The 25,557-nt window shown below is 51.8% G+C and overlaps 1 protein-coding gene across 3 annotated transcripts in view; it reads left to right on the top strand.

The window, feature by feature from the left end:
• Nucleotides 1–23,261, top strand: part of SCNN1A (sodium channel epithelial 1 subunit alpha) — a 32,537-nt gene extending 9,276 nt beyond the window's left edge. For all 3 annotated transcript variants that reach the window (XM_026502617.4, XM_057318798.1, XM_057318797.1), the window contains 11 exons: nucleotides 10,520–10,787; nucleotides 11,606–11,796; nucleotides 16,019–16,122; nucleotides 16,517–16,680; nucleotides 17,121–17,219; nucleotides 17,423–17,540; nucleotides 20,794–20,872; nucleotides 20,997–21,054; nucleotides 21,205–21,260; nucleotides 21,409–21,484; nucleotides 21,855–23,261. In XM_026502617.4, the coding sequence (XP_026358402.1) occupies nucleotides 10,520–10,787; nucleotides 11,606–11,796; nucleotides 16,019–16,122; nucleotides 16,517–16,680; nucleotides 17,121–17,219; nucleotides 17,423–17,540; nucleotides 20,794–20,872; nucleotides 20,997–21,054; nucleotides 21,205–21,260; nucleotides 21,409–21,484; nucleotides 21,855–22,235 (1,594 nt within the window). In that variant the 3' untranslated portion in view covers nucleotides 22,236–23,261. The remainder of the gene's footprint in view (nucleotides 1–10,519; nucleotides 10,788–11,605; nucleotides 11,797–16,018; nucleotides 16,123–16,516; nucleotides 16,681–17,120; nucleotides 17,220–17,422; nucleotides 17,541–20,793; nucleotides 20,873–20,996; nucleotides 21,055–21,204; nucleotides 21,261–21,408; nucleotides 21,485–21,854) is intronic.
• The last annotated feature ends 2,296 nt before the right edge of the window (nucleotides 23,262–25,557 follow it).

Here is a 25,557-nt window from a genome sequence, read left to right as displayed (position 1 = left end):
GGGACCGTCCATCATTCAATCAGTCTTCACCGAAGGCCAGGCCCTTGGCTAGGTTCTGGGGGCCGGAAGACAGAATCAGATGGAAGAGACAGCTAGCACAAATAACAGCAGGATGAACACACACACACACACACACACACACCCCAAAAACCAAAAGAGCAGGACAGTGTGATCAGTCTAATAAAGACTGAGTCATAGTCTGCCTTCAGGGAGTGTAAGATTTATGAGTGCCTGCGGGTGTGACTGCACGAGTGTGTGTGTGTGTGTGTGTGTGTGTGAGCAAACACTGGGTATATATGCGATTACCGATGATGGAGATTGGTCACATACTAGGGGTGGAGGCCCCCCTGCGTTCTATTGTGTCCTAAGGTGTGTCATGGACCAATAAGGGTTGGGACGTCCTGTGCCGCAGAGAAAACGCTGCCTCCCATTTCAGGGATTGGCCTCCATATGCCCTCCGGGCGAAGGGCCCATTTCTTAAGAAGCTGCTTCGAGCACCAGCCACTGCTAAATACTCTGCAGCGGCCCGACTCCCCCCCCCACCCCCCCGCAGCCCCATGAGGCAGGGACTATTATCCCTATTTTACACTGGAGGAAACTGAGGCAAAGACAGGCAAGTCACGAGGTCACCGAGATAGTGATGGAACTGCAAAACTCACCCTCTTCTTAATACCTTAGGTGCAGGGCACGGAATAGATGAAGTTTGTAGTCAGCCCTTTACATCTTATTTCCGGCTCCCCACCCCCCCACCCCGCCCCGCCCCACTCAGCCTCATTTTTCTTCCTTGGTGCCCATGGGCTTCTGCTCCTCTTCTTCTTGACCCTCTGCTGCTTCCCTGGCCTGATCTTTCCCCCACTTATTCCTCTTCACCCCCTTGGGCCATGGTGGAGGCCTGGGACCCCGGACCACTCTGAGCCAGCAGGGTGGGGAAGGCAGGATGGTGGGAGGGAAAACAGGCTGGGTTGTAGGCTCTCGATAAATATTTGTACTTGGAAGACACAGGTAGGAGATGGAGAGGGCTGGGCTCCATCTGTTGAGGCCTGCATATTACCTAAGGTTTTGCAGGGGCCGGGGTCATGGGCAGGCCAGGAGCAAGCACCACGGAGTGAGACCAGAATGGCAGGCTGGGGACGGGTGTCCACACAGAAAGAATCTCTCCTGCTTGCCTGACGGCCGCAGGGCTTAGCGGAGAGAGTGCACCCAGGATGGGTGGGGAGTCCCGGAAGGCCCGCTAGCATGGGAACAATGTCGAACACTTGCTACGCGCCCTCCCCTGCTCTGGGTGCTTTATTTATTTATTTTTTCCTTTTTTTTTCATGTTTTAGAGATTTTTTTTTTTTTAATTTGAGAGAGAGACAGAGAGTGAGAGAGCATGAGGGGGGAGGAGAGGGAGAGGCAGGCTCCCTGCTGAGCAGGGAGCCCTCTGCCTATGTGGGGGCTCCATCCCTGGACCCTGGGATCATGACCTGAGCGGAAGGCAGGCGCTTAACCGACTAAGCCACCCAGGCCCCCTGCACTGGGTGCTTTATAAGCATTATCCCATTTAATCTTGGCAAGTCCATGGATAAGAAATTATTATTATTTCATTTAGAAATGGAGGTGAAATGATTTAAGCAAGGTCACACAGCAAATAATAAAGAAATAACAACAGTAGCTAGCACTTCTACAGGACTTAACGGATGCCAGATGTAAGTCTACATTTTATGAAATTACCTAATTCTCACAAAAGACTTCTGAAGTAGGTAGTAGTATCAGTCCCGTGTTCTATATGAGGATTCTGAGGCCCAGAGAGGTTAAGTTACCTGCCCAAGTTCACACAGGTGAACAATCACCCTGCCACCCCCACCCACCCACCCCACCTAGCAGCCAGTGCATCTCAGGTTATGGCTGAGTCACAAACCAAGTGTGTTTGATTTCAAAGCTCTTTCTCCCTCTGCCCTTTAAGGAGGGGCTGGGCGAAGGCGCCACAGGGTTGCAGGCTGCTGGTGGGCCCATGGGGAAGAGCAGGAATAAGATGAGGGGTACTCAAGGTGCCTGGGCAGCTCAGTCGGCTCAGGTCACAATCTCGGGGTCCTGGGATCAAGTGCTGGGCGGGCTCCCTGCTCAGCCGGGAGCTTGCTTCTCCCTCTGCCTTTGCCCCTCCCCACCTTGCTCTCTATTTCAAATAAATAAATTCTTAAAAAAAAAAAAAAAAGATGGGGGATACTCATTAGGAGTGCAGGAGAGAGGAATCCAGGGCTCTTGGCCCCTGTTCAAGGAGAGAGGCAGGGGTGGGTGGACAGGTTAACGCAGCCGGGTGGGTGGTGACCCGAGCATGAATCATGGCTGCTGGCTGGCGGCAGGTGCAGGAGACGGGCCAGATGAATGAATCCTACAAGGAAGCGGCAGGGAGGAGATGGAAACCAGTGGACAGGATAGAAGAGCTGGTGAGATAACAGGAATGAGGCAGAGTCAGAGCAGGGATGCCCACGGCTGGCAGCAGGATGTCCACGGCCAGCAGAGGCAGAGCAGTCCTGGGCTGCTTTGTAATTTCTGGGAGAGGGGCAAGGGCTCAAGAGCCTCCATACTAAGCAAGGAAGCGCTAAGGATCCAGTGTGAAGGATCAGCTAGTGCAGTCCCTTGCTTTCTGGTCAACAGAGGGCTTTTTTCACCCGAGAGAGAGCCAGTCATATCCACATGCACAGAAAACAGAGCCCAAGAACATATTTTTCATCTAGTCTCAGGAGGGACTGAGGCTGGACTTAAGGAAGAGCTTGAGATTCTCAGACAACAAAGGTCATGGGATCCCTTCCCAAGATGGCAAAGCAGGGGCATGGCACAGGGGTGGCTGAGGAGAGGGGCAATTCCCGAAAGAGACACTGTGGAGAGGGAGGGCTCTGAGCTGGGCCTTCTATCCCTAAGCCTATAAGTTCTCAAAAGCAGGCTCTGCGATGGCAGGCCTGGCAGGGACCAGAGCCCAGACGCTTAGAACTGCCCTCCTTGGCCCCAGTGATGGGCTCCTTCTCATGTCAGGACCCTCCCCAACTCTGTAGCAGCTGTCCCTAGAATGTTCTTCCTTAGGGGCACCTGGGTGGCTCAGTTGGTTGAGTGTCTGCCTTTGGCTCAGGTCACGATCTCCAGGTCCTGGGATCAAGCCCTGTGTCGGGCCGTGATGGGCGTGGAGCCTGCTTGGGATTCTCTCTCCCCTTCTCTGCCCCTCTGCCCTCCCCTACCCCTGCACCTGTGCACTCTCTCTCTAAAAAACAGCAACAAAAACGTTCTTCCTTAGGTAAAGCTGCAGTTGACCTCGATTAAAACTTCTAGCCTCTGCTCCTGGTTGTGTCTCTTTGAAGCAACCCCAAAGACATCTCCTTCTTCACCCACCGACCAGGCGGTGTTCAGGTGTGCCTAGGACAGCAGCACCTGCGAGATGCAGCTTGCAAAATGCACTATCAGATTCTGAGCCTCCTAACAAGCTTGTTAGATAAGGAAGGAGATTTCTCCCGCGGAGTCAGATGAGAAAACAGAGGCTCTGAGAACCTACAGGTTTTGCAAAGGTCACCCAGCTGTTATGCGGAGGGGCCAGGATTGGAATCTGCTCTTAGGCTCTACTTTTTTAAGCCCACAGAGTTGCATGGTGGATAAGTGGCAGGCAGTGCTCCCATGTCTCCGTGGCCTGCTCTTCTCCACCCACGGTAATGATAGGAAAACAACAGCAAGAGTTGCACAGCGTGTCCTCTGCCGGGTATTCTCAGGACTTGTCATGCGTTAACTCAATCCCTCCCTGTAACAATCCGATGCCACAAGTACTATGAATGGTCCCATTTTACAGGTGGTGAAGCAGAGGCAGAAAGCATAAGTAATTGCTAGAAGGCAAACCATCTCAACAGTGGGCAAGGCTCAGACATCCGCTCTGAGAGCGGATTAGGACTTAGTTCCTTAGTTCCTTGGATGAAACGGTTTCTAGAGCTGTCACCAGCCGAGCTGTCCATCCTCGGAACAAGCATTCGTTTGTGAACATCTGTTGCTCTTAAAATGTTGCAGCGGGGACTGTGTTGAACATGCAATCTGAGAGCTCGGAACTGACTCTAAAGGGGCTGACTGTGCCTGCGGGGGAGCTCACAGCTGAGGGGCTGCTCGAGAGCACCTGCCCCTGAACACGGTGTGGTGAAGGCTGAGCTCCCAGAGGCCGTGTGTGTGTCGAACGTTTCCATCAGGGCTGGCTGTTCGCAGCCCGCTGGGAGGCAGGTTGGACGCGCTGAGATGTGGAGGAGCATGGGGCTGAGGAAGGGGCCAAAGAAAGGAAGTCAAGGTTTCTGGGTGGTCCCTGGAGGAGGGAGGGCGGGGAGGAGGTGCCCAGATGCACACTGGCCGGAGAGGAAGCTGGTGAGTTTCCAGAGCTCACCCCTGCCTAGGGCTTCCAGAATGCTGGCTGAGAATGCCCTACTAGGGTCCTCCTGCGGGGTGGGATGAAGGCCGGGGCAAATCCAAGGCTGCCCAGTGAGAAGGGCTCTCGTGTGAGAGGAGGCCGCCGACAGGAAAGGGGGAGGAAGGGGATGCACACAGGAACACAGCCGGGCTTAGCCCCTAAGTCTTTCAGTCTCCCTGCTCCTGCTAGTCTGTCCTGAGCAGAGAAGAGGAGCTGGAGGGGAGATGGCCAGCTGCAGGGAAAGGAGATTTTGCTGCCCATCCTGTAGTGCTTCTGAGCCCGGAGGCAGAAGTCGTGGGAAAAGCAGGGACCATGAAGTCGACAGGCGTGGGCTCAAATCTTGGCTCTGGGACTTCCTTGCTGAGTGGCCCCGGAGAAGCTGCGCCATTGATGGATGGTCCTCAGTTTCCTCAGCTGTCAAATGGAGATAGTAATGCCTGCCTGCCTGAATTGCGTGAGGCTGTACCCATCCTTCAACGTAGCGCTGTAGTGACCGCGACTGGGTAGGAGGTCAAGGTTGGAAGGCTGGGCTGTCTTCCTGAAGCCCCGTGTTTGCGTTCTTTTTTTTTTTTTTTTTTTTTAAGATTTTATTTATTTATTTGAGAGAGAGAGACAGAGAGAGCACAAGGAGGGGGAGCTGCAGGAAGAGGGAGAGGGAGAAACAGACTCCCTGCTGAGTGGGGAGCCAGACGTAGGGCTCTATCCCAGGACCCTGAGATTTTGACCCAAGTGGAAGGCAGACGCCTAACCATCTGAGCCATCTGGGTTTGCATTCTTTCTTCCGCTCCGGCCCTGCTCTCCTCTTGCCAGCACCCTCCTGCTTGGAGGATAAGATCTGATGTCATTAGTGGGTTTTACTCAGTGTCACTTCTCTTAGTTCTAGGTGTCAACCAAAGGGAGGGAGAGATTTGTTTTCTGAAGGGGTGATATGGGAACGCGGCTCCCTTCCTTAAGGCCCCCCTCCCCCCTCTACTAAAAGGAGAGAAGCAGACCTTGGGGAGGGAGTGTGTTTTGTATGGAACCTGGCCTCTCCTGGAGGTGGGGGGTGGCGTTTCATGAATCACCTCTCTGGAAGAGACAGAAAGGAGCTGAATGGGGGGGGGGCACCAAGGGGAGAACTGGCATAGGGACAGCCTGGGGCTCCGTGGGGACGAGCAGTGTGGCTAGGGAAGGTGATGAGTCGATGATGAGGGTGAGGGGGGTGTACAGGGCAGAAGAGGGCACAGAGGAACTTGAGACAGCTTAGGGGGGGTGTGGAAAGGGAACGCTCAGCCAGAGGTGTGATGGCTGATGTGAAAATAACTCCAGCCAAGGTGGCAGACCCGGATTCTTCCTATGTGACCAGGAGAAAGACAGCTGAGTTACCTGGGCTTCAGGCTCCCGTCCATGTCTTCCTGATATATTCAGTGACCTCTTCATTTTGTGTCACTGAATATTTTCTTATTTAACCCCCTGAGAGCTTCAGGCGGTACACAGATCTAGTGTTATGTCCATTTTACAGGTGGGGAAACTGAGGCTGGATTCAGAAAGGTTGAGTTACTTACCACCATTACCCAGCTAGAAGTGTGTGGCCGGAACACCAGGACCCACGTCCAGTTAATTCTGGCTCCAGTGCTCCTTCTGGGAGCTTGCCAACCTCCTAAAATAGCCAGAGCTGCAGGGACAGAGTGGAGGACAGTGTGATGGATAGAGTGCTTTCTGACCTGGTTCCTGGCTGGGTGACCTTGAACAAGCCACCTGCCTCAGGTTTTTCACCTGTAAAAAGGAATGACAATAGTATTAGCTAACAGTGGCCAACAGTTGCTGAATTACACTGAAGATTATGTTAAATAATGTGCATTCTAATAGCACAGTGCCTGGCTCAGAGTAAGTGCTCAGTAAAGACTGTTTCTGCCGTCCTTTTAATTACCCATCACAAGCAAGTCTCTGGGAATGTCAAGCACACACCTTTGACCTGAGCTACGTTTGGGAAGGGATGAAGGGCAGCTGGAGCTGATGCCTGGTGTCCAGCCAGCTAGACTTCATGAAGGAGAGAGAAACAGCCAAGTGGAGGAGATAAGATATGGCCTAGAGATTAGGGCCCCTGGGGTTAGGGCCCCTGGGGTTCTTATAAAGCAATCTTGTTTGGGCCCCACCCTTTCCCACTAACCCCAACACACAGGTATTTGACCTCTTCTCCCTCTCCTCCCCTCCTCTTTTCCCTCCCCTCTTCCCTCTCCTCTTCCCTCCCCTTTCCCCACCCCTCCCCTCTTCCTTCCCCTCTCCCCTCTCCTCTTCCCTCCCCTTTCCTCTTTTTTTTTTTTTTTCTTAGAGACAGAAAGAGAAAGTGTGAGTGAGGGGAGAGGCAGAGGAAGAGGGAGACAGAGAATCTTTTTTTTTTTTTTTAAAGATTTTATTTATTTATTTGACAGAGATAGGGACAGCCAGAGAGAGAGGGAACACAAGTAGGGGGAGTGGGAGAGGAAGAAGCAGGCTCCCAGCGGAGGAGCCTGATGTGGGGCTCGATCCCATAATGCCTGGATCACGCCCTGAGCCGAAGGCAGACACTTAACCGCTGTGCCACCCAGGCGCCCTGAGAGATAAAATCTTAAGCAGGCTCCATCTCACCACCCTGAGATCATGACCTGACCCGAAACCAAGAGTCGCATGGTCAACCGACTGAGCCACCCAGGTGCCCCTTGACTTTTTCTTTAATTGAGGTATAATTGGGCACCTGGATGGCTCAGTGTGTTAAGTGTCTGCCTTGGGCTCAGGTCACGATCCCAAAGTCCCAGGAGAGAGTCCCACGGTGGGCTTCCCGCTCAGCGGGGAGTCTGCTTCTCTCTCTTCCTCTGCCCCTCCCCCTGCTCCCTCTCTTTCTCTCTCGCCCACTCTCTCTCTCAAATAAATAAAATCTTAAAAAAATAATTGAGGTATAATTGATATACCATAACAGGCACAAATCTTAAGTCCTCACTGAGGTTTGACAGTCAAGATCCTGAGCATTTCTATTACCTGGGGGCCCTCCGAAGTCCATTCCTCTCCCTCTCCCACGGTCATTCCCTGACTTCTGTCACCATCAGTTAGTTTGATTTGTTCTCAGACTTTATTTAGAGGGAATCACATGATGTGAATTTTGTTTTTTTTGCATGTGTCTGGCTCAACTTACTGATTTTACCGAACTTAATATTTCTGAAATTCTCCAATGCTTTTTGCCTGTATCAGCCTCCGTTTATTGCTGAGAGGTATTGATGGACATGTGGTTGTTTTCAAGTCTTTTAGCTATTATGAATAAAGCCGCTATGAACATTCACATACAAGTCTTTATGTTTTCATTGTGCTTGAATAAATAGCTAGGAGTGGAATTGGGTAAAACATCCGGAAGTGAAATTGCTGGGTCATAAGGTAGACGTGTGTTTAGCTTTGGTAGTCGAGGGCTTCCAAACCGCCCTCCACTGTGCCGTTTTAGATTCCCACCAGCTGCAACTCCAGCTGCTCTCCATTCTCACCAGCATTTGATGGTGTCAGTCGTTTAGGTCTAGCCTTTACTTATTTATTTATTAAAAAAAAAGATTTTATTTATTTATTTGACAGAGATTGAGAGCACAAGTAGGCAGAGCAGCAGGCAGAGGGAGAGGGAGAAGATGGCTCTTTGCTGAGCAGGGAGCCCGATGGAGGGCTCGATCCCAGAACCCTGGGACCATGACCCCAGTGGAAGGTAGCCGCTTAACCGACTGAGCCACCCAGTTGCCCTTCCCCCCTCCTTTTTCTGAGTAGGCTCCAGTGCAGGATCCTGAGATCAAGACCTGAGCTAAAATCAAGAGTCAGATGCTTAACTGACTGAGCCACCCAGGCGCCCCCAGGTTTAGCCTTTCTAATGGATGTTAAATGGTACCTTGTTCCTTTTTTTTTTTTTTTTAGAAGTCTACCTTTTTAAAAATTTGTATTTTTTGTTGTACAATATTCTGTCAGTTTCAGGTGTATACCATAGTGAATCAGTCATTATGGTTTTAATTTGCATTTCCCTGAGGACTAATTATGTTGAGCGCTTTTTCATGTGTTTAGTGACTATTTGTGTATATCTTTTGGTGCGTTTTTACTTTTATTTTTGTTTTGGGTTCATTTAAAAACAATTTGCCTTTTTATTGATGATTTGTAAGAGGTCTTTATATTGCAGGATAAGTTCTTCCTAAGGTATTTGTTATTTTATTTTATTTAAATTCAATTAATTAACATATAGTGTATTATTAGTTTCAGAGGTGGAGGTCAGTGATTCTCCAGTTGCTTCCTTAGATATTTTTTATTCCAAAAAATGTTTGCCTACCTCAAGGTCATGAAGATATCTTCGATGTTTTCTACTAGAATCTTTCTGGTTCTGAATTTTATGTTTAGGTCTGTGATCCAAACTGACCTAATTTTTGTGTATAAACTGAGGTGGAGATTGAGTTTCCTTTTCTTCTTCTCAATACAGCATACAGTTGTTCCAGCACCATCTGTTTGAAAAAATTATTTTCTCCATTGAATTGAATTAGTGTTTTGGTCAAAACTCAGTTGACTGTACATGTGTGAGTTTATTTCTGGGCTTTATTCTGTTCCATTAATCTACTGTCTATCCTTATATAAGCACTACAGTTTTGATGACCGTGGCTTCACAGTGAGTTTGAAGTCAGGGAGAGTTAAGTACTCCAACTTTGCTCTTTTCCAAAAAAAAAATTTTTTTTAAGATTTTATTTATTTGCGGGGGGCAGAGAGAGACAGACAGACAACAAGGGGGGAAGGGGCAGAGAGAGAAGCAGACTCCCTGCTGATCAGGGAGCCCAATTCCCAGGACCCCAGGATCATGACCTGAGCTGAAGGCAGACACTTAACCAATTGAGTCACCCAGTCACCCCCCCCCAAATAGTTTTGAGGGGTGCTTGGCTGGCTCAGAAGAGTTCATGTGAGTCTTGATTTCAGGGTTCTGTGTTTGAGCCCCATGTTAGGTGTAGAGATTACATAAAAATAAATAAATAAACTTAACAAAAGTGTTTTGGCCACTCTACATTCTTTCCATTTCCACATATGCGTCGGAATCAGCCCGTCAATTTCTTCAAAATGTCGGCTGAAGTGTTGCTAGGGGTTGTGCTGAACCTCAAGACCAATTTGGGAGACAACTACAGAGAATTTCTGACCCATGAACTCATGTAACTCTCCATTTGTTCTGGTTTTTGAGTTCTCTCAGCATGATTTTCAGGATAAAGCTCTTGCCTGTCTTTCATTAAATTTATTCCTGGTACTTGATGTTGTCCATGTTATTTAATATGGTGGTGTTTTGTGGTTTCATTTTTCCATCTTTTCGTTGCTGTGATGTAGAAATACAATTAATTTTTGTACATTGGTTTTGTACAACCATGTTGAATTTATTAGTTCTAAGTGTGTCTGTTTTGTTTTGGTAGATTCTAGCCCTAAGGCACTGCTACTATGGACTTTCATGATGGAGATGGTATTAGGGCCTGTACTGAGAAGGAATGTGATGATTTATACTGGACAGTGTTTAACTTCTGGTGTTTGGGCCCCACCCATCACTCATTAAAACTGAGTCTTTGATGGGGAGGGGCCCCCGTGCGGCATCTGTAGTTTTAAAGTTCCTGGGGAAATTCTAGAAGTGCAGTTCAGTACCCCTAATTTAGAAGGTGCCGGGTGGCAGACGGGCCCAAAGGCCACTTAGGGGGATCTGAGGGGACCCGGGTGAGATGACCGGCACGCCGCGGGTCCGAGGGACCGTGTGGGTGCAGGACGAGGCCACACCCTCTCCCGCCTTGGAGTTCCGGGTTCCCATCTCGGCCAGGGCGAGTGGGAGGAGAGCGCCCCACAGACAGGCGCCTCCCGCCTCTCCCTTCTGATAAACAGGCCGTGATAAATGCCGTCACCGCAGGGGCTCACAGTCGCCTCCACTGCCCCCGCGGAACACCTTGTCTACACCCCCACGTCCCCCGCCCTCCGAGAGAGCCGGGGAGCCACCAGAGCTATTCCCCGCAGGCTTCCCCCTGATGAACCGGTCAGGTTTCGGGCGAGGAAACTGAGGCCCTCAGGGGCCAGGGACTCGCGCGAGGCCGTCCCCCAGTCCGACCCTCTTCCCATCGCCCCTTCCAGGTACACGCAAATTAAAGGGGAGCTGGAGGAGCTGGACCGCATCACGGAGCAGACGCTCTACGACCTGTACAAATACAACTCCTCCAACACCCTGGGGGCCCACCCCCGCGGTCGTCGCGACCTCCGGGAGACCTGGCCGCACCCCCTGCAGCGCCTGGCGGTCCCGGCCCCGCCCTCCGGGGCCCGCCAAGCCCGCAGCGCCTCCTCGATTGTGCAGGACAACAACCCCCAAGTGGACAGGAAGGACTGGAAGATCGGCTTCCAGCTGGTAAGGCCCCGCCCCGGCGCCCCGGCCCCCGGGTTCCGCCTGCGCCCCGGCCTGGGCGGCCTTTCCGGACCCTGCCTCTGTTGCCTAGCGACGGGAGGCGGGACCTCGTCGGCCCGCCGGCAAAATACATTAAATAACTAAGTAACATCTCTTCGTGTGCTGGCTTGTGGGGTCTCCTCGCCCGGGCCTCCGTGGGAGCGTTCCAGCGGACGGAAGTCAAATCTGTCGTGGAAAAAGCAGCTTTCTGAATCCGTCAGTGCCCGCTGGTGGACTCCGTTGGGACCCACCAGTAGGGAACTAGGGCTCTGTCGGCCTAAGACAGAATAAGGAGACAGGAAAAAGAGAGACTTAAAAAAAGATTGTTTTAATAAAAAATAAAAGGGAGATAAGCGGAAGTGGGAGAGTAATGGAGGAAAGAAGAGAACCCTCTTTGGGGAGAGGGGACCATAGAGCCAGGAGACCTGGGTTCTAGTCCTAGCTCAGTTGCTAGGGCAAACCTCTTGATTCCTGGGTCTTCCCGTCGGTAAAATGGGGAGACGAATGCTTGCCCCACCCTCTTGCAGAGGCGGTATAAATGACACAAGGTGTGTACCGCTCCGGTCTCCTTGGCCAACCACACCCTTAAGCCCATGCTTTTCTGGTCCACCTCTCCTCCCGGCTTCAGCTTCTGCCGGCCTTCTGTTCTTCCCCACTCCTGGCTCCCCAACCCTGCTCTGTCAGTCCTCGGGACCCCAGACCACTCATTCTTTGACCTCAGCCTGTCCTGCAGCCTGTCCCCTGCTGCTGGCGCTCTGACACTCCGTGGTCTCTGTGTCTAGTGCAACCAGAACAAATCGGACTGCTTTTACCAGACTTACTCGTCAGGGGTGGATGCAGTGAGGGAGTGGTACCGCTTCCACTACATCAACATTCTCTCGAGACTGCGGGACACTTCTCCGTCCCCGGGAGAGGACATGCTGGACAACTTCATCTTTGCCTGCCGCTTCAACCAGGACTCCTGCAATCAGGCGTGAGTCCCTCGGGCCTGGCTCCGTGCTCCCCACAGGGTCTCCTTCCCCGAGCCCTGAGGCTCATATGGGCAGCGCCCAGGAAATGCTCGGTGCAGGGAGGAGGGGGAAGCACCTACCCCAGGTCCAAACCTCTGTCCCATGGGTTATCTTGCAGAGGTTGTGCTGCTTGCTCCCTGCAGGGCTGGGTCCGAGTGAGGCAGCTTATAATATGCATGCCCTGGGAAGGCTGGAGTTGAGGTCTGGCTTTGAGACTCCAATGGCTGGAAGCATGCTTCTCCATCTTTCTAAGGCCTCTTTGTCACTAGCACAAAACTCCAAAGTGCCTGGAAGGTCATCTTCTCAGAGGAGGTGGACAGTAATGGTTTGGTGGCAACAGTGTGGATTGAATCAGGGAGGGAAACTGAGGCCCTGCTCTGGCTCTGTAGCTTCCTGGCCCGGTGACTCTAGGCATTTCACATCACTCTTCAGAGCCTGTTTCTTTGTAAAATGGAGGGGAGAAATGAGATTCTTTCAATGTTCATTCAACAAATACTATTTACTATCTGGGCTGTGTGCCAGTCACTGTTCTAGGAATTTGGGATACACCAAATGGGAAAATATATATAATCTTTGGTCTTTTGACACTTTTATTCAAGCGATGAGGATGTTGATTATACCCATCTCCAAGTTCATGAGATAAGTGTGGGGGCATTTTGTAAACTGCAGTGAGAAATGGGTCTCATTGCTCTTGAACTCAAACAGGTGAATGGGTCTTGCCCTAGGCCGCCAGGGCAGCCCTAGCTAAGGATCCTTCCCACTCCCCTGCACTGCCTGCCAGGCATTCCCTCTGCCAGAACTCCAGTCATAATGTCCTTGCAAAGATGGGGTGGCAGGTGGCAGCCTCTGGCCCCTCCTACCCCCTCCCTTCCCCTCCTACTTCCGCTCCTGGATCTTCATGTTTTCAGGTGCCATCCCACTGTCTCTGCCTGGCTGAGGAAGGGGGCTGAGGCAGCATCTCCACTCTCTAGGGGCCCTTCCTTCCCATGTTGCTGCAGAATGGCAGCAGGGACAGGTGTCACCTGGTTCTGCCCCCACCCTCTCCTGGCACGCACACTCTGGCCAGGGCCCGATTTTGTTCCTGTCTCTCTCGTCTTCATGTTTGTTTGAAGACAGGAGCTGCCTGCTGGAAGGCTCACCTGCCACCGACTGTCTCTAAATGTCACCTTCCCAATGGTCCTCTCACTGTGCCAGCCCTGTGCTCCTACCTCCCCATCAATGGAAAGTCCAGAGTTCATCTCCGTCTTGACGGTTAGGTCACTTAGCTCAGAGCCTTGTCATTTTTTACCCGGCTTATTATAATCCCCTCACCTCCTGTTGTCTTTCTGACTCCAAATCCTCTCTTTATTCTGCAACTCTTTCAGTTAGTACTGCTTAAAATCCTCCACTGTCTTGCATGGCCCCCGGAATTGAGTTGAAGCCCCTTTCTCCTTCTCTCCGTAATCTTTTCTCTAATAACAGCTTGATCAAGATACAACACACCATAAGATTCATCCTTTAATGTATACTATTCAGTGATTTTTAGTATATTCACAGAATTGTGCAAGCACTATTTAATTTTAGAATGTTTTCCTCACCCTAAAAAGAAACCCTGCACCTGCTAGCAGTCACTCCCCATTCCCTCCCCTCCTCCAAGCCCTGGAAACCAGGAATCTGCTTTCCGTCGAAATGGATTGCCTGTCGTGGGCTTTTCGTGTACATAGAATCATACGCTATGTGGTCTTTGTCTCTGGTTTCTTCTACCCAGCATGATGTTTTCAAGGCCCGTCCATGCTGTGGCATGTGTCAGCACTTCATTCATTTTTATTTTTAATTTCACTTATTTTTTTAAAGATTTTATTTATTTATTTGAGAGAGAAAGAGTGAGAGTGAGCATAAGTGGGGGGTCTGGGGGGGGGAAACAGAGGGAGAGGCTGAAGCAGACTCCCCACTGAGCAGGGAGCCTGTCACAGGGCTCGATCCCAGGACCCTGAGATCATGACCTGAGCCGAAGGTCAGACGCTTAACTGACTGAGCCACCCAGGCACACCCCCCCATCTTTTAAAAAAAGATTTATTTATCTACTTGAGGGGGGAGGGGCAGGGCAGAGGGAGAGAGAATCTTCAAGCAGACTCCCTACTGAGCGTGGAGCCTGACGCGGGGCTCAATCCCACGACCCATGAGATCTCGACCTGAGCCAAAATCAAGAGTTGGACCCTCAACTGACTGAGCCACCCAGGTGCCCCAGCACCTCATTCTCTTTATGGCTGGATAATATTCCATTGTATGGCTAGCCCACATTTTATTTATCTGTTCCTTGGTTGATAGACATATGGACTGTTTCCATGTCTTGACTATTATGAATAATGTTATGAACGTTCCCATACAAGTTTCTGTAGGGATGTATGTTTTGATTTCTCTGAGGCATATACCTGGGGGTAGACTTGTTGGATCATAGGGTAATTCTGTATTAAACATTTTGAGGAATTGTCAGACTATTTTCTTTTCTTTTTTTTTTAAAGATTTTATTTATTTATTCGACAGAGATAAAGACAGCCAGCGAGAGAGGGAACACAAGCAGGGGGAGTGGGAGAGGAAGAAGCAGGCTCATAGCGGAGGAGCCTGATGTGGGGCTCGATCCCATAACGCCAGGATCACGCCCTGAGCCGAAGGCAGCCGCTTAACCGCTGTGCCACCCAGGCGCCCCAGACTATTTTCTGAATAGCCGTCATCCCATTTTACATTTCCGCAGCAGTGTACGAGGGTTCTAAATCCTCCCCATCGTTCACTTGCTACCATCTTTTTTACTTTAGCCATCTTAATGAATGCCTATAATCTTAATAGCAAACTTATGTAGCTCTTACTAAGTGCTGAGTGCTGTTCAAAGTGTGATTTCATCCTTACAACACCCTTGTGAGGGAAGTACTGTTATCGTCCCTGTTTTCCAGAAGGGGAAACTGTAGTACAGAGAGATGGAGGAACGTGGTTGGTCCCACAGCTAATCCGCGTTAGAGCTAGGGTTCAGGTGTGGGTAGTTTAGTTCTGGAGTCTGTGCTTTTCACCATCACGTTACATGGCTTCTCATGGGTGCTCCTGTTGTGCTGAATGTGTGTCTCTTTATAGGTGTGTTTGCAAAATGTATACGTGATGGGTGCATAAGTGGTGCTGTCTCACTTCATCTCTCTTTTTTTTTTTTTTTACTAAGCTTTGTTTTTAAGGTGCATCCTTGTGGTCCCAGCTAATCTGTTGGTTCCACCTGCTGCATAGAGCTCATGGTGTGCGTCTGTCCCATCATACCTGTCTGTCCCCTCTCTCCCTTGAGCAGGGCTCACGGGCCCTTCAGGACTGGCTTCTGCTCACTTCTGGAGCCTCTTCTCCCATCCCTCCCTGAATCCAGCCTTTGCTCTGGAAAGGCTGGCTTCCTAGCACTTCCCAGAATGGGCACCCATCCTTCACATCTCTGGGCCAATGGAATATTCCAGATCATCTAGTTCCAGTCTCCATATTTGACAAATGAAGAGAACAAGCTTCGAGAACGTGACTTGCTCAAGGCCATCCCAGTAGAACCCTGCTCATTCCTGCCCTGGGTTCTGACCTTCCTCCTTTTAGCTCTGTGCTCACCACCGGCCTCACTGTCTCCTCTGACTCTATTCCCTCCCAGTTCTCCACTCGATTCGTTTGACCACTGTTTATTAACCATGTCCTCTATCGTCTATGTGCCAGGAACTGTGCAGTTAACCCAGAGATGATACAGAGATGAATGAAATGTGACCCCTGTCCTCAAGGAGATCACAGTCCAAATGGGGAACTAAGATTTAGATGCGTGAGAGGCTAGGGACACTGCCAAAGTCTTCATAATGCAACACAGTGACACAAGAGGTCACAAGGCCAGTGAGGTCCGGTGGCCTGGTGGGAGGAGACTGGGCTAGAAGGTAGAGGACCTGTGTTTGAGTCCCAGGTTTGTCGTCATTGTTTGTGTGACCTTGGGCAGCTCCTTGACCTGTCTGAGCCCCGGCTTCCTCTTCTGTGATGTGGGCATGATGCCCTCACAGGCTATTGGTTAGAGTGGCTGAGGGAGTGTGGGTAAAGCTCCCAGGGTGTGCTGGCACATAGTAGGTGATCAGTAATCAAAGGTCACTGAAGTCCTGCTCTCTCTCACCCCCTACACTTTCCTTCTTGACCCTACTTTCTCTGTCTCCTGGATAGGAATTACTCTCACTTTCACCACCCGATGTATGGGAACTGCTACACTTTCAATGGCAAGAACAGCTCTAACCTCTGGATGTCTTCTATGCCTGGGATCAAAAATGGTGAGCCCCTGCTCATTCCCACCATCCCTGACCTCTGCCTCAGTGCTTCCCACGGTCCTGCTCACCCACATTTGCCCGCCTCGTTCTCATGTCGAGAGATGCTGTGTGTCTCTGGCCTCCCCGCAATGTTCCTTTCTCTATGCTGGAAGGAGTCCTCTCTGTTCTTTGCCCCCATGGGTGCCACAGAGTCCGCTCTAGGTGTGATAGGAATCCTGTCCCAGTTCTGCCTGCCCACCCCCGAATCCAGCTCAGGGGTTACCAGATCTCTGTGTAGGTGGTCTTCCTGGCCTGGCCCTCCCTGGGAGCATTAGAGACTAGGCAGGTGGGAGAGGGGGTTTCCGTCCCCTAACACTTCTCCAAGACCTCCCCCACTCTGCTCCCTCTGCACCCCCAGGTCTGTCCCTGACGCTGCGCACAGAGCAGAATGACTTCATCCCGCTGCTGTCCACAGTGACTGGGGCCAGGGTAATGGTGCACGGGCAGGACGAGCCCGCCTTCATGGATGACGGCGGCTTTAACTTGCGGCCTGGCGTGGAGACCTCCATCAGCATGAGGAAGGCAAGGGTGCTGCCTGGGAGGCCTGGGAAGAGAGCCGCAGGTTGGAGAGGGCAGGGGAGGTGACTCGACAGCCAGAAGACTGTAGAGGGAGTTCGTGTGGGGTGGGTCTGAGGCAGGTGGGGGTCTTCAGGAGCAGAATCGGGGGCGAGGGGCTGGAGAGGTAGGGACATGAGGCGGGACCTTGGATGGGAGTGCTGAGAAGGGTCAGGCCGTGCCCGGGTTCCCACGGTGCTCTTGAGCCAGTGTCCTTGAAAGTAGCACTGGGATGGGCCTTGCGGGCCCCTGGGCGCATATTTTGAAATGGCGAGGCAGACAGGAGAGGCTGGCAGGGTAGGAGATATAAATCCCCTGACTGAGAGAAGACAGAGGATTCGGGAAGGGGCCTGGGCCACTTGCTCTGACCTCTGACCTCTGATTTCATTGTGCATGTGGATTCACAGGAAGCCCTGGACAGACTTGGGGGCAACTATGGTGACTGTACCAAGAATGGCAGTGACGTCCCTGTGGAGAACCTTTATCGTTCCAAGTATACACAGCAGGTGAGACCAGCCTGTTTCTATGGCAACCATCTCTCAGGCCTGCACTGTTGGGCAGTCGAAAGTTGGAGGGGTGTGTGTGTGTGTGTGCGTGTGTGTGTTACAGGTGAAAAGGGGCAGAGAATTGTTTGTCCTTCCCTGCCTCTTCTGGGCTGTGTGGGGGGAGGGCAGGCCTGAACCCCCTTTCCCGTCACCCCCTCCTCCAGGTGTGTATCCGCTCCTGCTTCCAGGAGAACATGATCAAGGAGTGTGGCTGTGCCTACATCTTCTACCCACTGCCCAAGAACGCGGAGTTCTGCGACTACAGGAAGCATAATTCCTGGGGTGAGACTGCAGGGAGCCCCCGGCCTGCCCCTGGGCCCCAGGACTTTCTTGGAGTGGGAGCGAGAGCTCCCCTCTGGGTCCGTCTGTGACACTAATTCTCACTCTGTCTCTCTCCTGTGTCCCAGTCCTTAGATGCACCTCTCAGTTTCCTCTCTCTCTCTCCTCTATCCCTGTTCCTCTCTCTCGGCTTCTCTCTCTGCGTTTTGGCTTCTGTGTGTTTATAGAGAATTGTCCCATTTAGAAAAAACTCGCAGCATAAGGAAGGAAAAGCACGTGAGGAAAGTCTCCCTTGCTGGCTCCACACTCTGCCTGTAGCTTCCCCATCTCACTTGCCAGGCACCGGGCAAGGCATAAGACCGTTTACTGGGTGCCGGAAGAAAATACTAGAAGTTATATGTATCTATCCAATTCCCTAACATCTTCCATTTTATATGTTTTATAATGTACCTAATGGATTAGTTCTATAGTAGCAAATATGGAATTTATGAATCAATACATATATCAGAGTTACTTATTTAAGATTTTTAAAAAAGACTATTTGAGAGAGAGAGAGAGAGCACAGGGAGGGGGGTAGAGAGGGGCAGAGGGAGAGCAGAACCCAAGCAGACTCCGCGCAGAGCCCAACGCAGGGCTCAATCCCACGACCTTGAGATCACCACCTGAGTTGAAACCAAGTGTTGGCCACCTAACCGACTGCCACACAGGCACGCAATTTAAGAATTTTTTACCCACAGGAGGGCACAGTCAACAAAGTTTGGAGAGCACCGAAATCTCCTTTTTATCCTGGTTCAGGAGTAGACAATCCCTGTTCCTTTCTGTAACTGTAGCTGAGCTATGCTTCATGCAAGCTCTGTACCAGGATGCTGAGCGAGAAAGAAAATCTCAGACAAGAAACTAGAAAGTAGGGGCTTGGCCATCCTGGCGCACCTGCTCTTACCTGGCACAACTGACCGGTCCTCCCGAGGTCCTCCTCCCCTAGCTCCCCTCCTGCTGGTGGCTGTTGCTGGGGGAGATGAGCCTCCTCACGCATTGCGTAAAGGGAGGGGCAGACCCCGGGGGTTACTGTCTGCCTCTCCTGGCTCTGTCCCTGTGGATCTTTCTGCCTCCCCCCTTCCCTGGGTGTGCTCCCCGTGGATCTCTCCCCTGCCCTGTACTTGGTGGTCCCGGCCTCCTGTTCTCATCTCTCCGTAGGTCAGAGCGCATCAGAGCTGGAGGGAAACTCGGGGGCCATCTGGCCTCACCGTTGCCTTTCTCAGATGAGCAAGCGGAGGCCCGGGGGGAAGGTGTGATGTGATGGTCCTCTCCCGTGTGCAGAGCAGGGCCTCCTCGCCCACTGCTCCTCGATGCCCCCAGTGATTTCTAAGTGGCTGTGAATTTGAGGATCTGTGAGAGAAAAATAACAATGCTAATTGCTGAGAAGCCAGGAGGATGGGGGAGAGGAACTGGGGGACATGGTCTGCTGCTTCCTAAGGACTCCTGACTCCCCAGAGGAAAGGGCCCAGCTGCCCCCCATGCTTTGCTGTTCCGGACCCCCCAGTCCTGGGAGACGGAGTGATTTGGGTCAGAAATGGAGGACTTCCAGACCGGCCAACTGAGAGTAGCAAGAATGACACAATAACGTTGCTTAGAACTTGGCAAATAGGGGAGAAGGGGGATCCATAGACTCATCCCCCCTCCCTTTTTTAGGTAACAACTTTTTGAGATCATTTCTGTCCCAGGTAATTCACCCATTTCAAGTGCGCAGTTTGATTTTAGTGTGGTTTTAGTTTTCAGTATAATCACGGAGCTGTGCGGCAGCCACAGTCAGCTTTAGGACATCTCCATCACTTCCAACAGAAACTTTTTTTTAAAAAGGTTTTATTTATTTATTTGTCAGAGAACGAGAGAGAGAGCGAGAGCGAGAGAGGGAGAGCAGGCGCGCACAAGCAGGGGAGTGGCAGGGGGCAGGCAGAGGGAGAAGCAGGCTCCCCACTGAGCAGGGAGCCTGATGTGAGGCTCGATCCCAGGACCCTCGGATCATGACCTGAGCTGAACGCAGATGCTTAACAGACAGAGCCAGCCAGGTGTCCCCCCCAAAAAACTTTTTACCGATTAGGACTCTCTGAGCTCCCTATGTCCAGCACCCGCAGCCCCCCACCCCACCCCTGGGAACCATGAAGCTACTTTCTGTCTCTATCGACTTGCCTCTTCTGGACATTTCATGTGAGGGCATCCTGTCCTGTGTGGTCCTTAGTGGCTGGCGTCTTGTATTTAGCACGGCGTTCTCCAGGGCCATCCACCTTGTGGCCTCTGTTGTACTCGGTTCCTTTTCAGGGCTGAATGATACTCCATCATACGGCTCTGCTTCGTGCGCGTACCCATTCACCAGTGGACGGACATTTGGGGTGTTTCTATTTCCTGTTTCTATTTTGTGTGTGAACATGTTTCAGTTCTCTTGGGTAAAGACCTAGGAGCGGCGTGTCTGGGTCATATCGTAACTCCGTGTTCGACATTTTGAGGAACTGCCAGACTCTTTTCCAGAGTGGCCGCACCATTTCACGTTCCCAGCAGCAGTGTAGGAGGGTTCTAGTTTCTTCACATCCTCCCTGATGCTTATTTATTTATTTTTTTAAGGGCCGTCTGGTGGGTGTGAAGTGGCATCTCATTCTGGCCTAAGCTCATTTCTCTGACACAGTTGTTCCCAATTTTCTTTTTGATTTTAGATTTTTGTCCGTATTCCACTCATCTTTACATACATGTGTCCTGGGTTGTTTTTGGTTTGGGTTTTTGTCGTTGTTGTTGTTTTCTGACTTAGCTTAATTTTTATTTTTTTAAAGACTTTATTTATTTGATAAAGAGAGACAGCCAGCGAGAGAGGGAACACAAGCAGGGGGAGTGTGCGAGAAAGAAGCAGGCTCCTTTTTTTTTTTTTTTAATTTTATTTATTTATTCGACAGAGATAGAGACAGCCAGCGAGAGAGGGAACACAAGCAGGGGGAGTGGGAGAGGAAGAAGCAGGCTCCTAGCGGAGGAGCCTGATGTGGGGCTCGATCCCACAACGCCGGGATCACGCCCTGAGCCAAAGGCAGACGCTTAACGACTGCGCCACCCAGGCGCCCCTAATTTTTAAAACATTTTTTGGTGCAGCCACTCAGGAAGCATCACCGTAATGCTCCTGATGATGTGGGTGCCCACATATTTTGGGAGACCTCTTGGGTCAGGGCTGGAGAAGGTGGAGCTGCCCCAGCAAAGTGGTACCTCTCTGCGCCCACAGGTTACTGTTACTATAAGCTCCAGGATGCCTTTTCCTCAGACCGCCTGGGCTGTTTCACCAAGTGCCGGAAGCCGTGCAGGTGAGTGTCTCCTACCCCTGGGGCACAGGTTGGGCAGTTGGCTGGGTAGAGCACAGGGTACTTGGCTAAGCCTTTGACTGGGAGAACCTCACCCCCATCACTGAGCTCCTTTCTCCATCCCCAGTGTGACCAGCTACGAGCTGTCTGCTGGTTATGCACGATGGCCCTCAGTGACATCCCAGGTAAAGTGGGGAAGGGGAGGGATAGGGGATGTGTGTGTGTCACACTGTGGTCTTCTCTGGGTATGCATTTGGGTGTGTTTGATGCCACACCCAGCCCTATAAGCCTGAAGAATGGGGGGTGACCCCATCGACATCCCTGTTCTTTTCCAGGACTGGATCTTCCGGATGCTATCCCGACAGAACAATTACACCATCAACAACAAAAGGTCAGTCCTACCCTGGTCTGGCTATGGAGAGGAGTCCTTGGGAGGGAAAAGCAGTCTAGGAAGAGGACATGATTGGGGGAGGGCGTTTGTGAGAGTCTGAAAAGTTAATCCATTGCCGTTTCTTCCTCCCCTCTCCTCAACTCCAAAGAAATGGGGTCGCCAAGCTCAACATCTTCTTCAAGGAGCTGAAATTCAAAACCAATTCTGAGTCTCCCTCTGTCACGGTATGTCCTTATTGAGCCTGCGATTCTCTTGGAGGTCTTAGCGGGTGGCTGTCAGGGAGAACAAGGGGGTGACTCTGTAGGGCCACGGGGGTCTAGGCCTCGAGGGTAGGGGAACAAGGAAAAGAGGGGGGTCAAGGGTGAGGTTGAGAAGGTTGGAAGAAGGGGAACTTGGCTGGGGGATGAAGTCTCTGGGCATGGTGGAGGGAAGGGTGTGCCGGATGGATATGACTTGGGCAGAAGGCGTTCCGGGGACCACCAAGAGGCTGAGAGGGGTGGGTGAGGGCCTTGTGGAAGGAGGGATGGGGCTCTTCTTCCAGCGCCAACCCAGGGCCCTCTGTCCTAGTGGTCAGTGTGCCCTTTTCCTTCACAGACGGTCACCCTCCTGTCCAACCTGGGCAGCCAGTGGAGCCTGTGGTTCGGCTCCTCGGTGCTGTCTGTGGTGGAGATGGCGGAGCTCATCTTCGACCTCCTGGTCATCACATTCCTCATGCTGCTCCGGAGGTTCCGAAGCCGGTACTGGTCTCCAGGCCGAGGGGGCAGGGGTGCCCAGGAGGTGGCCTCCACTCCAGCTTCCTCCCTCCCCCCCCATTTCTGCCCGCACTCCACACCCCCCTCCTCATCCCCACCGGGCCCTGCCACTTCCGCAGCCTTGACAGCCCCTCCACCTGCCTACGCCACGCTGGGCCCCTGCCCATCTCCATCCAGCTTGGTGAGGACTAGCTCCTCCACCTATACTCTGGGGGAGCCCTGAGGGGTAAGGAGAGTGTCCCCCCTCCACCCGAGGCAGGCGCTTCCCCTGGTGGGAGGGGACCAGACTTGGCAGGATGAAAGAAATGTGGGGGACTTCCTCTCAGAGCTGCCCAACTGCCTTTGGTGTGGGGGAGGAAAGCAGGATGGATAAGGGGCTACCGAAATTGCCCAGCGAACAGGGGCCAAGGAACCTGCCCAGAATTGCCCTGTCTTCTGTCCTGTACCCTCTGGTCCTGCCTCTAGAAGACGCTGATTTCCCTACCCAAGTGCAAACAAGTCCGCTTTTCCCTTGGATCAGCCAAACGAAACTTGGAGCTTCGACAAGGAACCTTCCTAGGAAACCACTGGCGACCGGAAACAAAACACAAGCAAAGGCACACAAAGGCATGCACATTTCCTACCCAAAGATGACTGAAGCCAGCCCCGGGCCTGGCCATGCTGCTCTCCAGTGACATGTTTGGTCCTCTTCTTGAACTTGAGTGGGGAACCCCACCCAAAAGCCCCCTTTGTTAGTTCTTGGGCAATTCCCCTTCCCAGGGCAGGGGCTGGAGCAGACCGATGTAGTAAAGGCTTGGCCATTCCTAGTTGGCCCCAGGACTCTTCCAGCCTCATCTGCCCCGCGCTCCCACAGAGCCATACCCCAATGCCTCTGTGTCCTTCATACCTCTGCATATTTGCTCAAGTTATTTCCTCAGCCTGGAAGCTTTCCACACCATCTGGAGAATTCCTATGCATCCCTTAGAACCCTACTCCGACACCACTACTTCCGTGAAGACTTCTGCTCCCTCTTGCCTTCCCCAGAGTTGGTCACTGCCCTCTCCCCTGGACTCCCACAGCATGGCATAACATCTGTTGGCGAGCGGATGCCGCCTTATGCTTTCTTGTTCCTTTGTGTCAGCCTCCCCAGCTAGACTGTGAGTTCCCTGTGGTCAGGGACTGAGTCCTGTTCATTTACGGATCCTCAGGATCGAGCCCAGTGTCGCGCTTGGAGCAAGTAGGCAGGTGCCCAATAAATGTTTGCTGCATAAAGAATGTCTGGAGAGCTGTACGGGGGCACATCGAGGGGGTAGGGAGTGGATGCAAGTCCCTGGGTCACTGCCCAAGCTCCTTGGAGGTCCCAGGGTGGGGGGAGGGGAGAGACTTCCATAGCCCATGGCTTCACTATGGAAGCAGCCATTCTCAGGGGCACTGGCAGAGACAGACTGTACTGCCAGCTCTTCCACGGGCGTTGCTGAGCATCTGCGAGGGGCCATCACCATGTTAGGGTGGGAGGGTGAAGCCATGCTGCTGCTCCCCTCAGGACATCTACTGGGCAGTGCTTGGGGCGACTCACCCTCGTCCATTGTTTGAACTTCCTTTCCCTCTCCAACTTCACTTAGTATCATCAGTCACCCACCTCTCCAATTGCTGAGCGCCACTCTCCGCCCAGTCACAAGATAGCACCCGTACCTGCCCGCCTCCCCATCAAATGCCTTGGAGTTGTGGGGTGGCAGGGGAGCATGAGACTTGGGCCATTTCCTTCTGGAACCTCAAAGCCAGCAGCAGGAATCCTCCTGCTTTTATTAAAGGAGAAATAGGGATGTGTGAGTGGAACCCCAGTTTGGAATCCCGGTTCCTTTGTCCACTCTAGCTTCAGACCCGAAGCCCAGAAGTTACTCTTCCTTATCATCTTCGAGGACACCTCCCTGCTGCCTTCGGCTTACCCCTCTCATTTACAGTCTTCCCTGTCCTGAGGAGCCATGAGAACCTTGGGGAAGGAGGGGGAGGCGGTGAAGGGAGCAGAGAGGTAGAAAAGGTTGTGACCAGGAACTGACGTGAGGACTTCTGACTTCCCTTTCCTAGACTTGAGCTGATGAGGGGAAAATGGTGGTGTCACAACAGTCTCCTCTGTCTGAGCCCTCAGGTTCAGCCTGTCCTCGTCTGCTCTCTGGGCCTTGCCCTTCCCTGTCCCCAGCCCCTCTCCTCTGGCTGTAGGACGAAGCTGGCTCTATTATGGATGACAGCAATCGGCCCCCTCCCCACTCCCCCAACAACCCACGCTGGAGTTTCTCCTGGCCCACTGCATTTCCACCCTGAGCTCTTTATCTCTTATCTATAGGGTTAGGAGTCAGAATGGGTGCCAGAAAAGAAAGGGTTTAGGTTGCCTTCTTTTCCTTATTGAGAAGGTTGGCAGGTGAAGTGACTTGCCCAAGCTCCTAATTCTTACAGAACCAGCCAGGTCTCCTGCTATGACCCATCCTGTCTCCCTTTGAGACATGGAGTCGGATGACGGGGCTGGGGCTAGAACCCAAGTCACCCAGACTTGGAGTCCAGTGTCCTTTCGATCACTCTGCTGTTGTGGGCTGTGTGTGTGTGTGTGTTTGTGAGAGAATTGTGACAGGGAAGAGCACTAACAGCCAATTCCGTCATCCTCTAGTTCGCCCCTCTCCTATTTCTCCATCTCTGCCATTCCCTCCCTCACCAAGAAAAAATTTTCTTCCCCTGGAGAGGTCATGCCCACATTCTCACCTCCACCATGAGACTAGCTGGCCTTTCATATTCCTAGAAGCACCAACCTCTCACCATCTTTTTATTTTATTTTATTTTATTTAAAAAAAATTTTTTTAAAGATTTTATTTATTTATTTGACAGAGAGAGACAGCCAGCGAGACAGGGAACACAATCAGGAGGAGTGGGAGAGGAAGATGCAGGCTCCCAGTGGAGGAGCCCGATGTGGGGCTCGATCCCAGAACGCCGGGATCACGCCCTGAACCGAAGGCAGTTGCTCAACGACTGCACCACCCAGGCGCCCCTCTCACCATCTTTTTAAGACAGAGTTTTATTGAACAATTTAATACCACACTTTTCAAAATTTAAAGTAAATACACATTTATCCTAAACAATGAAAAAAACTCTCTTATTGTGCCAGGGTATGTGTAATGGCTTTGAGAGTTGGCAGAGACTATTAAAAATTCCTTATAACATTAAAAATAGGGCATTAAAGTTGTTATTAATTGTGAATACTATTAATTGTGCAACTCCTAACATTGCTACCACTTATTGAATGTTTAATATGTGGTAAACACTTCTTTTTTCAGAAGCTGGAGGATGGGGTGAAGTCAGCCAGGGGTGGGGGGCACCTGAGCTCCATTCTCACCTATAGATGCTCTGCCCTTGGGATCAAAGAGGGGAGGCCAGGGAGAGCCAGGGAGGGTGGAGTCCAAGAGGTGCGGTCAGAGAAGGGGCCTGGAGCTCTGATTCCGAGTCACAAAGACCTCTCCGGTCTCCCTGCATTTCTAGCGACCTCAGCGGCTGGGGGACCTCGGGCCTAGGCTGGGCATTAT

This window comes from Ursus arctos, unplaced genomic scaffold (genome assembly GCF_023065955.2).
Source record: "Ursus arctos isolate Adak ecotype North America unplaced genomic scaffold, UrsArc2.0 scaffold_26, whole genome shotgun sequence".
Taxonomy (NCBI): domain Eukaryota; kingdom Metazoa; phylum Chordata; class Mammalia; order Carnivora; family Ursidae; genus Ursus; species Ursus arctos.
Note: the sequence above shows the minus strand (reverse complement) of the source record. Positions and strands in the feature narration are given on the sequence as shown.